At 41.3% G+C, this 13344-nt stretch overlaps 1 protein-coding gene across 1 annotated transcript; it reads right to left on the bottom strand.

Moving 5' to 3' along the window:
* Positions 1–429: 429 nt before the first annotated feature.
* On the bottom strand, positions 430–7547 carry LOC103806289 (ribosomal protein S6 kinase alpha-6-like; the record flags this gene model as incomplete). The annotated part of the gene is made up of 3 exons (XM_009078968.1): positions 430–511; positions 3650–3766; positions 7488–7547. Coding segments are annotated over 3 exons (259 nt in total), but the record flags the coding sequence as incomplete, so codon positions are not given.
* Positions 7548–13344: the final 5797 nt, after the last annotated feature.

The following is a 13344-nucleotide window of genomic DNA, read 5'->3' as shown; positions in this document are numbered from 1 at the left end:
TCCCTATTCACACACAGTACCATTGTACCTATTCAAGTGTCTCCTGAAAGCCAAAACACTAAGTTAGCTTCTTATGGCTCCTAGAACAACAGAGAATGACTTAATTTTGACCACACTAAAGCTCTAAAGTAACAAAGGACAAATTGTTTATGAAATTAATTTGCTTTCATATTATGAAAAGGCTAAGTAGCATGAAATAAAGCAATTTTCAACCTTGAAAGAGTACTTGTGACCACATCATTAAAGCTACCTGGCCAGAGTTTAAATAAGTCTTCAACATGAACTCACAAGTTGCTCTAGAAAAAAAGCAACTGTCAGAGAAGAGTTATGAACTCCCTGACAAACACTTAAGATGAAATGAAGCTTTTAAAAAGGAGTATTTCTTTAAGAGACAGAGGTCAATCTGCCTCAATTCCAAGCCACACATACCTTTTAAAGAAGCTTTTTTCAAGACTTTCATTGCATAAAGCTGTCCAGCGTCAGGCCCAATGATCTTCCTCACCAGGAAGACCTGGGAACAGAAAGCCCATTTGGAAAATGACTGCAAGCTCAGTAATCAAATATCAACTATCACAAAGCATTTGCAAAGCTCCTATTAATTCCAGACAGCTCACAGGGCTCTTTCCTCAGCACACACCTTTGAAGGAAGAGCACAATTACATCCCCTAATCAGATTAGAGCTGCAGCAGCACCAAGCTCTGAAGTATTCACATTGCCCATAAACTGTGGATCCTTTCCAGCTGCTTCACTAAGTATTTATCAAAACAAGCACTGCTAGAAACGTGTTTCTTTACACCATTTTCTTGGAGAATGACAAGTCTTCCACTTCGAGACGTTTCTGAGGTTTAAATCCCAAGTCTCAAATCTGGAACAGGTTTTATTAACGAGTTCTGTGCAAGTGGTGAGATGAAAGCAAGGAAACCTCAGCATTTAAGATCAAAGCACCTTTTCCCTCTGGAATAGCAACTCCAACAGGTTTTTCTACTCTTTTCTCTCCAGAAGAGTTTTAAAGATAGATGGTGTATAACTTGACACTAGGAAAAGCATAATATGAGATAAAATAGCACATTACAAATACATATGTATCTACTAATAGTCTAACTCTTGGCTCTTCCAGTTTACAAATTGGTTTGGTATGTGCAGAAACAAAGTTCCCAGAACTCAAAATAGAACTCAGTTCAAACAGAACTCAGAAACAGAAGTTTGAGTTGTTACTCTTGTAACAGCAATTATCAGTTATGAGGAATGTTTGTGCTGTAAAAAACAATGTACAAGTCACAGGAGAAAGTCAAGAGTTACCCAAAATTGCCTCTCTGATCTCACCTTACTCAGGTTTTCATTAAGATGAGATTTACTTACATATATACTTTGTTATTAGAAATTATCACCTGGAAATTGTGTGTATGTTTGAAATAATCTGGCCAAGTTTTCCATTCTAGAATCAGAAATTCAAACAAGCATTGCCTAAGTTCTACAAGTGGTTTTGATTTTAAGCTCTTGGTTAGAAGAGCAATGTCATCACATTTGCAGGTGATCAGGCTTTTTGTTTCAGGAAGTTTTGCCCATTGACTGATACAGCACTGCTCTCCTGTTATGTCCTGTAGATGCTCAAAGAGTAGTTTGAACACCAGCAAATAAAACATCTGTAGATGAATACACTCACAATTATAGAAGTCAAATATTAATAACAAGCATATACAAAAATTTTAGTGCTTTGTCATTAGCAGCTTGTGGGAATGGAAGGAATTCATGTACAGAGCTTGTACAATGTTACAAACTCCAGGTAACAGCTACCACAGAAAACTGCTCAAGCACCACCTATTTAATTGCAAAGTCTCCCTAACTCCACGTCTTCCCTGGGAACTTATCCAAGGGTGAGGACAGAAATTCACAAAGGGATATGACGTTTAACCATCTGTTCCTGCCAAAGTGTTAACTCCTGCACTGAGGTCAAGAGACAGGTGGAGGATGGGCTGTAGCACCATACCAGGCTACAGCAAACCAACCTGGTGTCTGCCAAACCCAGAGGAAGGTCCCTGAGAAGGAGGGGCTGGAGAGAGAAAACAAACACCATGAAGGCAACAGCCATGGAACTTTCCTGTTTTGTTTTCTCTTTCCAACAGAAAGCAACAAAGATAGAGAGATCTCTGCTCAGGTGTATAGCAGTCACCATCCAACTCTTCCAGCTGGTTGCTAGGCCAAGCAGTGCCAGGGGTAAACAGCTCCAAACCAGCTGTCTCACCAAGCAGGTGGGACTCCAAGCAAGAGTGTTCCTGAGGCTGGAAGCAGGCTGAGCTCTGGGAAGTAAAACCTGAGTGGGGCTAAAGTATCTCTACCAGAAGTGCTGACCCCTAAGACAGGTCAAGACATCCCAATTCAGGAGTAATAGATATGTGGAGCCTTTCAGGCTCTGAAAATGAGAAGTGTGTGAGGGAATTGGTAACATAAAGAAATGTTCCTTAAGCTGTGAAACATTAAGAAGTACTTAACAGCCTGTTCTCTACACTACCACTTATTCACAGAATGCCTTCCTGATGTCTTTTTTTCCCCTCTCTCATACCATTCTCTGTAGAGGTTTATTCTGCCTAGAGACACACACAACCAGCAGAACAGGAAAATGGAAACATATATAAAGCTGATTGACTGTTGTGTGTTGCAAAAGATCTAGTTAAAAGTCTGGTTTTAAAAAAAGATATTACCTTGATATACACCTGGATTAATATTTCAACTACTCCTTCAAACTAGTGACCAAGACATTAGATTTTCAATCTCACTTCTGCAATGTGACACCAAAGGGGCACATTACAAAAAGAAATGATTAACAGAAAAATGGTCATATTTCTTCTATGTTATTTGAATAATTGTTCACGTTGTGTCTTTTAGCTGCAGGCAAATACAGCAAAATAAAACCTCTGAAATACATTTCCCAGGTTATTTACTTTGCTGGTTCAAGTTCCAAACTGCCACAATCTCTCTTCTGGAGCTACAGCAATACAGATCTTGTGTTTTGAAAAGCCAAACACTCATAACATGTCAAGTACCATCACTAAAAGACAAATCCCCATCTCTTCCAGAAGTGTCTGTTCCTCCACTTGTGCCTCCTAAGCATCACCCTAAGCTACAGATGGAACAGAGATACTGTTCACTCTGATCCCTCACTTGATGCTGCAATAAGGCAGTTGGAAGTACCACAATCAGACGTCAAACAGCCATGGCATTAGGCAAACACAGCTGTCAACACCAGAGCTGCTGCATAAAACCCTTCCCTAACCCCATAGCCCAGCTGGTAAAAAACCTCAGTGCTGGAGACACTTCCCATGGAGCTGCAGATGCTGTGGTTCACCTGATGCCAGGCCAGGTGAACCACAAAGGTGCCTCTCTCTCAGGCTAAAACAATCCCTGACCTTCCATGGCAGCCCTCCTACAATTTGCTGCTGACTGACCTTTCTGCCTACAGACTGAGGCTGTTCCCTCCCTGTGTCTGATATGATTTAGTGTCCAGCTATAAACAGTTCCCCCCTGGCACCAGAGCACGACTGAAAAAGGATTAAATTAGTCAACATCTTTCCAAACATTCCCAGCAATTCTGCTAGGTCATTCTCTGTCTGGAATGCCTGGACAGGTGTGTGGAAAATGTTTATCACCTTACCTTTCCAAATGATCCCTGTCCAAGAACCTTAAGGAGTTCAAACTGTGCTGGATCTGCTTTCTCACATCCTTCTTTCACGTGGTGGGTAATAGGAATTTCTTTCACACTTCCTTCATCCTGGAATTCCAAAGCAAAATACAATGATGAGCAGGCCTGAATTCACCAGCTCACACCAGAAGTGCATGTAAATGCCTGTTTTTCCCTTGGGTTGGTTTTATTTGAATGAAATATTTGAAATTCTAATAAGGCCTAAAAGAAATCTGTTCAAATGAAGATTTTTCCTATCCATCCTTTCTTAAATAGATGCAGCTACAATTTCCAAACTGAAGGAAAATTCTCCAAGAATGTTCATTTCCTTTTGTCAAAAATAACTACAGCAAAGATGGATTTTTTCATTTAACATGAAAGGAAAAAATGCACAGATTTTTAAACCAAGACTTCCGTGCTTCACCTCTGCTCAGCAGCCTGTAGTTTTCCCAGTGATGACTCTTCTCATCTTTCCCCTTTCCTGAAATAAGACTTAATGAAAGCCAAATTGAATTTCATCATTTGGGGTAATTATTGCTTTTCACAGCAGCAAATAATAACTCTGGTCATCCATTTGTAGCTAGAGGAACACACAGCATTTGAAGACCATAAATAAGATATGAGTCATCTTAAGGACTCTGAGAATTCTTGTATCCAAGAGAAGAAACAGAGCTCTGGGGTGCAGAGCCCATGGGAAGACTGCCCTGTGTGGAGACCCTCAGGAGGTGGTTCTGAGGCAGGTGACTGATTTAGTGTGTGTGCTGTTGACTGGTTCATGTCCCTCTCACCTGCAGCAAAGCAGAGCACAGCAGCTACAGCTGTGAGAAAACAGATCAGATGATGGATTGCAGCTTTTATGGTGTAAGAGAAGCTTCTGTGAGCCAGAACAAGGGAGATGGCAAAATAAGCACTCTTGAAACTAAAACCTACATGCTAAGGCCTACAACAGCAACCTCAGCTTAGGAAACCTGCTCTGGTGGGAGGTGTCCCTGCCCAGGGCAGGGGACTGGGACTAGATGATCCTCAAGGTCCATTCCAACTCCTTAACCTTCTATGAAAAGGAGCAACACCCCTCAGCCCTATTGAGAATATCAGTGAACTCCTTGCACACAACCCAAAGACAAATCCCACCTGATTTACAGTATTTCACTTTCAGAGCATCCAAACAATTATTAGCTGTCTCCTACCCTCTCTTTAGGTCTTCATTTTGAGAGCTTCTCCCAGTAGAGCCCAGAAAAACACACTACCAACCTACTGTGTGTGTTACTCTCTCTCAATGACAAGTACAAACAGCCCCAGAACCAGACCTGAAATGTTGATGGAACAGTTGGGTTTGGGAAAGAACATCATTCTGCAGTCAGGCTGACTTGCTGCCCAAGACCATGCATTAAAACTTCTAATCGGCTTTATCACAGTGGATACATAAGTGCCTAGATGAAATCCTCCAAGTGGGTTTACACAGAAATTCAGAGTAAAATCTGATCATCTACATTTGTACATACTTACTGCAGTAATTAAAGGGGGGAAAAAAGAAGCAATCATCACACTGCATTAACTGCTTCTGCCTTAATTGCTTTGTTTGTCCAGAGGGGAAAGAGACTTGAAACATTACAGCATATTCACAAACTATAGTTCAGCTGTGACTGCTCACAAGTTCTTCCCCCTCCTCTCTATCCCTTATTTCATCCTCTTTCTGGGCAAGGCCCAGTTCCATCTGCTTCCCACTCAAAGGTAGGTATTAACACAAGACACTGCTGGATAACAAACTTAATTCTCTAAGTCACACTCTAAGCTCCTTGATTTCCCTCTCTGGACACAAAACCCACAGCTGACACACACTGAGGACACAGTGTAATGCCCCAACTGCACCTCATCCATCCTTCTTGTGACTATGCATCTAGGAAAGCACAGGAAAGATGCAGCTCTCTCTTAATTTTCATTTAGGTTTTGAAAACATGCCTGGAATTTAAGGCAAGTGAAAACAGCAGCATTTGGAGTCATCTGAAGACAGATGAAAGCAGCAAGTTGTCTAATTATACACCAAGTTGTCCAACAGCCTTAATGGCTGGTTCTTCCTGTGAAATATGTAAATACTTGATTTAGAAGCCTTTTTTCTTCACCACCCTAATTTGTATTCCTTAACACTGTGAACCTTTGCATGAGAAAAGATGTTTGAGAGTTCACCCTCTCCCGTGTTTATCACCCACCTCGAGTCATTAGCCTGTGACATCACACGTGGTTGCTGAGGAGACTGAGAGGATTTCTAAATGGGAACTCAGGAGAAAAATGTTTTCCATGCAAATAAAGACTAATTTGAGGTGTATGAAACGAGGCATTTTTTTCATAAAGTGTTTTTATCTTCACCAAAGATGTCTATATAATTTCACTTACTTAACTATCATTAAGGTGCTAAAAATTAGCATGACTGAAGTGTATGGAGTACAAAGAGACCTCTGCATTACCTACGAGAAATGAGCAGATAAAGAGCTGAACAGCTACAAAACAGTTTCATTTTCATTTCTAGTTTGGCCTCCACAAACTGCAAATTTGGTTATCTGATTTTGTGCTCTGCTGCTGGAGCAGCAAATTCATTTCAGAGCTGAGGCAGCAGCTCCCAGGGAGTTGCCTTGCACAAGGAGGAACTATTCCCAGCAGGTTCACCAGGAACCAAAGCTGCAAGAAACAGCCATGGCTTTGCGCCACATGAGTGTTTCAGCTTTGCTGCTATGTGGCTCCAAGCACCCAACAAACGAGCTCAGCAACATCCTTCTGGTGCAGGAGTGAAAGACTGAGACAACTCAGGGCTCATCTCTGTTACATGGAAGACAACTGTGACACTGATTATGTACTTACTCCACACCAGGAAGTCTCCAAGCACTTCTTAGGGGTTCAACCCCCAAGAGTTTCTTCACCAAATCCCCGACTTAGAAAGTTGTTGCAACACAAAGCAGAGGTTACAGCTGAAAGTATGATCTACTTATAGAATCACAGGATGGTTTGGATTGACATGGAAGGGACCTTAAAGACCATCTAGTCCACCCCCTGCCACATCTTCCACTGGCCCAGGTGGCTCCAAGCCCTATCCAACCCGCCCTGGAATACTCCCAGGGATGGAGCATCCACCACCTCTCTGGGCAGCAGATAATTGATACCCTTCTCATGATCTTTTTCAAAATAGAAGGATGGCTGTGCTGGAAAATGATCTCCAATATTTCCATGCAAAGTCAGACACTGACCACACACAGGATTAGCCTCAGGTTTGGTCCAAGATTTAGCCAGCACACACAACACTCATCTTCACCAACTCCTACACATGCACATCACCAAGGTGCTGGACATCCTCAATAAGGCTCATCTGGGATATGTCTATCTAAAAGCAAAATTAACATACAGGTGTAAAAATTAATCCTGTTCTAAAACAGGAGGAATTAAGCTGCATGTCCAGCAACCACATTAAAATCACAAAGGAAGGTGAGATGACAAGTGTAATCAGAGCAACATTAAGCACTCTGTGTAAAAGGCTCAGGGTTGGCCTGACCATTTTCTGAGGCTGAAGGATCAGGAAATGCACACACAATCTTTCCATAAAGCACTGCCTCATGCAGCAGATTTTCCCAAACAAAGCACTTACAGGCCCTACCCAGGTACTCATTTTCAAAATCATCTTTTGAGACTTAAGAGTCTCTTCAGATCTTGGCCAAATAAAATGATAGGTTCAAGAGTTAAAAAGAGCAAGGAATGCATAAATTTTGCTTCAGGAGGAAGTGATGCTACCCAGTGTCTAAACTGAGCAGCTATCAAAGGCACTTACGTGGTAGGAATATGGTTCACCTTCTTCCATAGGCTCATCTGCCATTTTAAGGCCATTTAGCTGCAGAGGAGAAAGGGAATAAAAAGAAAAAAAAAAAAAAAGAACAGCATTAAGACCCAACAATCTCAAATTAACAGAGTTCCTAATTTGCCCAATTTGCATTTCAGAGCACAAAAGTGGCAATTGGTGTCCTTGTTGGTCTAATTTAAAACTGGAGTTTCAAACAACTACTACTACTCAGGAGTTATATTTAGCATCTCCCTTATGTATCATTTAGCATCTCCCTTTGTAAATGCCATCATTATTATTATGCCAGTGTTATTTAATTGGAATTAGCTTCAAATTCCTTCTTTCAAAGCTACACTCACCATCCATACAAGATGACACTAATGTAAAATTCCCCCCTTGGTGCTGCAGATGCTTTTCAGAGACCAAAAATCCTCAAATCTGCTGCTGAAAATTAATTTCAGGAGAAAAGATTCACAAGTATTCAGTTTTTTTTAAAATACCAAGTCCACAGTTGCAGTAAAAAAAAAAAAAACCAAAACAAAAAACCACAAACAACACGGTTGAAAAGTTAGTTTAAGCTCTCCCTAAGTAACAACCTTAAAAAACACAGCAAACCCCAGAAATATGAAGGACATGCTCTGTTCAGACATGCAAAGCATTAATTAAAAACTGGAAATACCTGACAAAATAGATGAATCCAATTAGGGATTCTGCTAGTAATAACTGCTAATTTATTTCTATGTTAATTGTTCAGCATCACCACCTTTATGTGGCTTAGATCTCACCCCAAAACACTACCCAGAAATAACAGAAGAAAACTCAAACTTTTCCTGCAAATAGAAGTTGAACCAATTAAGTTCTCAGACTGGTAATGGCATTTTTTTTTCTTCTGAATTTCTCTCAAATCAGTGCCTAAGACACCAAAATATGGTGTGATTAACAGCATGGGAACTGGCACAACTCAGGGTTGTGAGGAATGTAGCAATGCCACACAGACCATGTCGCTACTAAAGCCAACCCCAGGGCTGGGCAGGCAGGTAGGGCTGAGGGGAGGTCTGTACCACCACACTGAGCACCCAAGCAAACCCTCAACCACTTCCACTGCTCCTACAGGGGATTGCAAGGAGAGCTTGGAAGAGCTAATTCATAAATTAATGACCTTGATAAAACTAAATCCTTAATTTCTGTATCAAAATCCTGGCACTTATTTTTGGACTATATCCTCAGTTTAAGAGATAAATCAAGGAAATAGCATGAGGCTTCATATTCTCACCCTTCAGGTTTCTTTTACGCCCAGTTTGCACACCAACTCTTCCCATGAGCTGTGATCTCTCAGTTTAACCAAGCACTGCACATCCAACACACGCTCATCATTCACCTCATTGCCACCCTAATTTCCCCAGGCCGAAGATCGCTCACCCATGACCAGCATTCAGAAACCAATGCCACTCATTCACTACAGAACTTATTTGGGGTTTTGCATAAATATTTTTCCAAATGAGCTCCTGGGAAGGGCAGGGCACTGACTACACTATGAATTAAGTGAATGCAGCAAGAAATGACACCAGAGCTCAGTCCAACTCTGACCTCCAACCTCATTTCAGAGGACACACTGACTGCAATCTCTTCTCACAACACTGGTTCAGGCTTGAGTGTGATATAATGTGAGATCCACCAAAATTGTCCAAAAACCTTATTTTGGACCTAATATAAAATGGGTTTCACTCCAGGTGCTCAGAAGTATAACACTGCTCATTCATGGATTTTAATCTGGAGTTAATTTAGTGCAGATTTCACCTGTTCTTTCTATAACAAGTTTTGTTACTTACACTTGAGCTCTGGAACCAGCTAGAGCAACTGCAGATACACTGGAAACAGTATTTAACTCCAACCAGGTATGGAAAATGGGGCTGGAATTGGGTTTTGACCCCCAAATCAGTGTGTTATTTGAGCATGTGTCACCTAAACATACTTTCAGCTTGCTGGCAAACCAAGTACACTAAATTATTGGATTTTTATGGCAGGTAATCACCTTAATTAACAATTTCCTATCATACACTCTTTTTTTTTCTTCATTGTTGCTCCTTGGTTTGGGCTTGTTTTTTCCTGTCCAGTCTCTCTGTAACAATACAGACTGTCAATTTTTAGTCCAAAGAACTGGATGTCCAAGGGCAAGAATCTACTTTTATTGCCTGATATACACAACTACACTTTTGCCTCATTTGTTTGTCAGGCCTGATCACTGCCCATTGTAAAAACCAGTAACAAAACCCAGCAAACCTACTGAAATACAACCCAAAGCCTAATGATGTTAGTTATTCAGTTAAAAAAGTTAATGCCAAAAATCAAACCATTACTGTTTTGTACAACTACTTGTACTGGCCAAGTTTCAGCAATTAGAAGCTTTCACTCTCCCCCTTATTAGGCAAAAAAACTGACAATTAATACTTATTTCCCACCTCTCTGGAAACCAGACACAAAATTTAGCTTCTGCACCCAAGTGAACTCCTTTTAGTGATTTAATCATGGTTATTTATGCACAAACATATATAGAACAGAACTATTTTAACCTCATTACTTCCTAAATATCCACGAATGCACAGATTTATTATTAGCCATCAGAAAAGCACAGATCTCTCTAAAGGGAACAGGTGAAAGAACAAGCTCAGATTATTCTGAAGGAGGCTTCTTCATCCTCAAATTATTTTGCTGCTCAAGTCCTACAACTAACTGAGCATTTTAAACATTAACTTTCAGGAAAACACAAGCTAAACTCAGACATTTAGGTAAACAGTGGCAATACTTTCCAAATACAAACTTTGCAAGCTGCATTAGTATGAAATAAACCAAAGCAACTATGGAAAATGGTGAGCTCAAAGCTTAGGTCAGGCAGGGAAGAAACTCACTTTTCCAGAGGTGCAGGCTGAGAGACCAAATCCTCTGAGGTAGCACAGTGCAGTCCTCCTCCTGGTTTAAATAGCTGCCATGGATCCCATGACTTGCCAGGACCATACCCTATTACCTTGGGAGAGCATCCAAAGGGCTTTTGTGGGCTGGTAAAAGGCTGAACTACTCTTGCACATGTTTCTCCTCTGATAATTACAGCAGAACAGAGGAATCCTAGTGTCACCAAAGACCTGACCCAGTTTCCCCCCCCCTATTAAGGATGTTTTCACTGTTTATATGCCGTGCTGGAGTTTGGTGGGTCTACAGGTTTGGGTTGAAAGAAGCTAGACAAAAGGTCAGCAGAAATGCCTAACCACAAGGAAAAGCAGTAGAAGAGGTAAAGCTAGTTCATTCCACCCTGGTTTCATATGTCTTCACTTAGGCATTCAAACAGAATTAAACATCCTACAGAAAGAGCAGAACTGGGAATTTTGTAAGCATATTGCTAGAAGCAGAAAGCAATATTCAGCACCACTCACATAAAATCCTGTCTGGCCTCAAATAGGAGAAATTCCACCTAAGGATCACCAGAAGCTGCTGCATCCTCCAGGGTTCCTCCTTCCCTGGCTCCTCTTGCAAAGCTCCTGCAGCAACACCAGCCCTGCACCTCTCAGCTCTCCCAAACACACACAGGACTAACCAGTTTGCTTCCCCACACACCAAACCAGTACTTCAAATACTCATTTCAAAAGGTTCAACTGAAGCTTCCATGGGAAACCCCAATTATTTCCAGAAGACTTTGAAAAGAAATCCTTTGAAAATCAACCCTGTTAGGGCAACCATGTTTGTTCCTCATTTATTCTTAATTACATCTACAGAGAGTTGGCATCATTAACTTAATTAGCAACACATTGACCTGCTGAATCTTATTTACCGAGATAGGTGAGAGGAATTTGGGGCTTCTGTGCACAGCCAAACAGGTGAGGGATGTTATCATTAGTTTTTTGTTACTGTGAACTAAACTGGAGGTCTTCCTGTAAAACAGCCACAGCTTTTCTCCACACAACAGTTTGATTTAGGGGTTTTTATGGGAGATACTGTTAGCGCATGCAGGTGCCCAAGCTGGATCAGTGCTCCTCACAGCCTGAGGAAGGGAAGGAAGGAACCATTTGTCCCAGTCCAGCAGCCAAGCCCACAAACTGGAGGATGTAGTGGTGTCATTAGAGTGACAGAGTCACACACAAATCTCAGGCCCACCCTGACCAAAGGATGTGCTGCTGATGGCAGTGCCCACCAGAGACTCCACAGGGTGACACTGAGTCCCTTCTTACCCACCCACCCTGTGCCAACCTCACACCCTCAGCTCCCCCCACAAAGGGAACAAGCAAGTCACCAGGCAACTCACACGCTCTTTAACACACCAAGCAAAAGGAAAATAAAGCAATTTATTAGAGTAAAATAAATTAAAAAGCAAATTTAAACCCATAATCAATTACTAGGCAAAGTCACCAAGCTCTTTTCTTCTGGCAAATCAATCACACATTCAGACAGGATACAAAACCTCCAGCAACATGTAATTACTGATTTCAAGAGGACATTTTGAGCCTTCCCATTCTCAGACACAGGGAGAATTACATGTGCCTCAAAGTAGTTAGAGCTGTGACAAGACACAAAGCTAAACATCAGCACAGGGATCACACAATTAGTAAAGGACTTGGGAGGTTTCACTCCTGCCTGTCTAGGTGATGACTGTAACTCCAGAATCAAAGGGCACAAAGCAGCCAGGTCTTAAAATCCTGTTTACTGGCAGATAATTCTGGAAAAGGAAAGGCTTAGGCTTGATAAAAAACACACATTGCAGATTTTATTCTTAATGTAGTCAAGAAATACTACATAAAAATATAAATACTATATAAATATCAAAGTTATACATATTATGAGCCAACAAATCATACCATGCTTTGCACTGAGGGTTAGTCTCTCCAAAGGTATCCTGTGACAGACCTGACTCCTTTCAGAGGCTCAGAACAGCACAGCAGACAGCCAAATGATCTCTAAAAGTGCTATACCAAATCAGAATCATTCTGATTGTCTTGCAGCACTTTTCAATGCATAAAGCCACTCATTGTTTTCCCTTTAAGAGCATTAATGTGCTTACTTGTTGGGTTTTTTTAAGGCAGTTTGCTCTCCAAAGTCCGTATAAAACTCGTACCTCGCTGCAAAGGCTGAAGGCACTTCATTCAAATTAAGAGCAAGACTTTTACTTTCTTTCCCTCCCATAACACCACCCAAGTGTGGAGATTTTCAGAGATGCACAAAACGAGGTAGCTGAGTCATCCACGTCACTGCCAGTAATTACTCACAAAGGAGTTATGCAACTCCTAACACTGACAAAATTCAGTGGCCTTTGACAGAGCAAGCTCAGAACATGCTTCAGAGGATGGGCTGAAAACACTGGCCAAAATCAAAGATGTATTTATTTAAATTGGCAAGGGCGAGCAGCTTATGCACCACGGCAGCAGAGCTCAGCTCAGGCACTGCCTTTTGGACCACAGCAACTTTCAATGCAGCTCAGTTTTCCAGCAGAATACTTCGGTTTTCACTGGGTTGTTTCAGCCTCGTCTTCCTCGGCACAATCAGGCAATTAAGCAACTGGCTGCTCAAGTATTTGTTGCAAAAATAAGAGTATTTGAGCACGAGGCTGCATTTATGCAATTCACAGGATTCCTGCGTTGCAAACAGCATGTGCTTCTGTCAGTTACTCTGCTCCTTTCAGTGCAATCCTCCCTGTTCCATGGGCACAAAATCCCCCAATTCCACATTCTCCTCACTTCCAACTATTTCTGCATCTCAGCTTGGTCAACAAAACGTTAACATTTACTTTCCTGTTGCTTTGTAATCATATTTTACCAATCTACAACAGTTATAATTCCTCTGATACCTGTTTTTATTACTATGAAAA

Source organism: Acanthisitta chloris, unplaced genomic scaffold (genome assembly GCF_000695815.1).
Source record: "Acanthisitta chloris isolate BGI_N310 unplaced genomic scaffold, ASM69581v1 scaffold24457, whole genome shotgun sequence".
NCBI classification, from domain to species: Eukaryota; Metazoa; Chordata; class Aves; order Passeriformes; family Acanthisittidae; genus Acanthisitta; species Acanthisitta chloris.
This window is presented reverse-complemented; position numbering and strand designations above follow the sequence as displayed.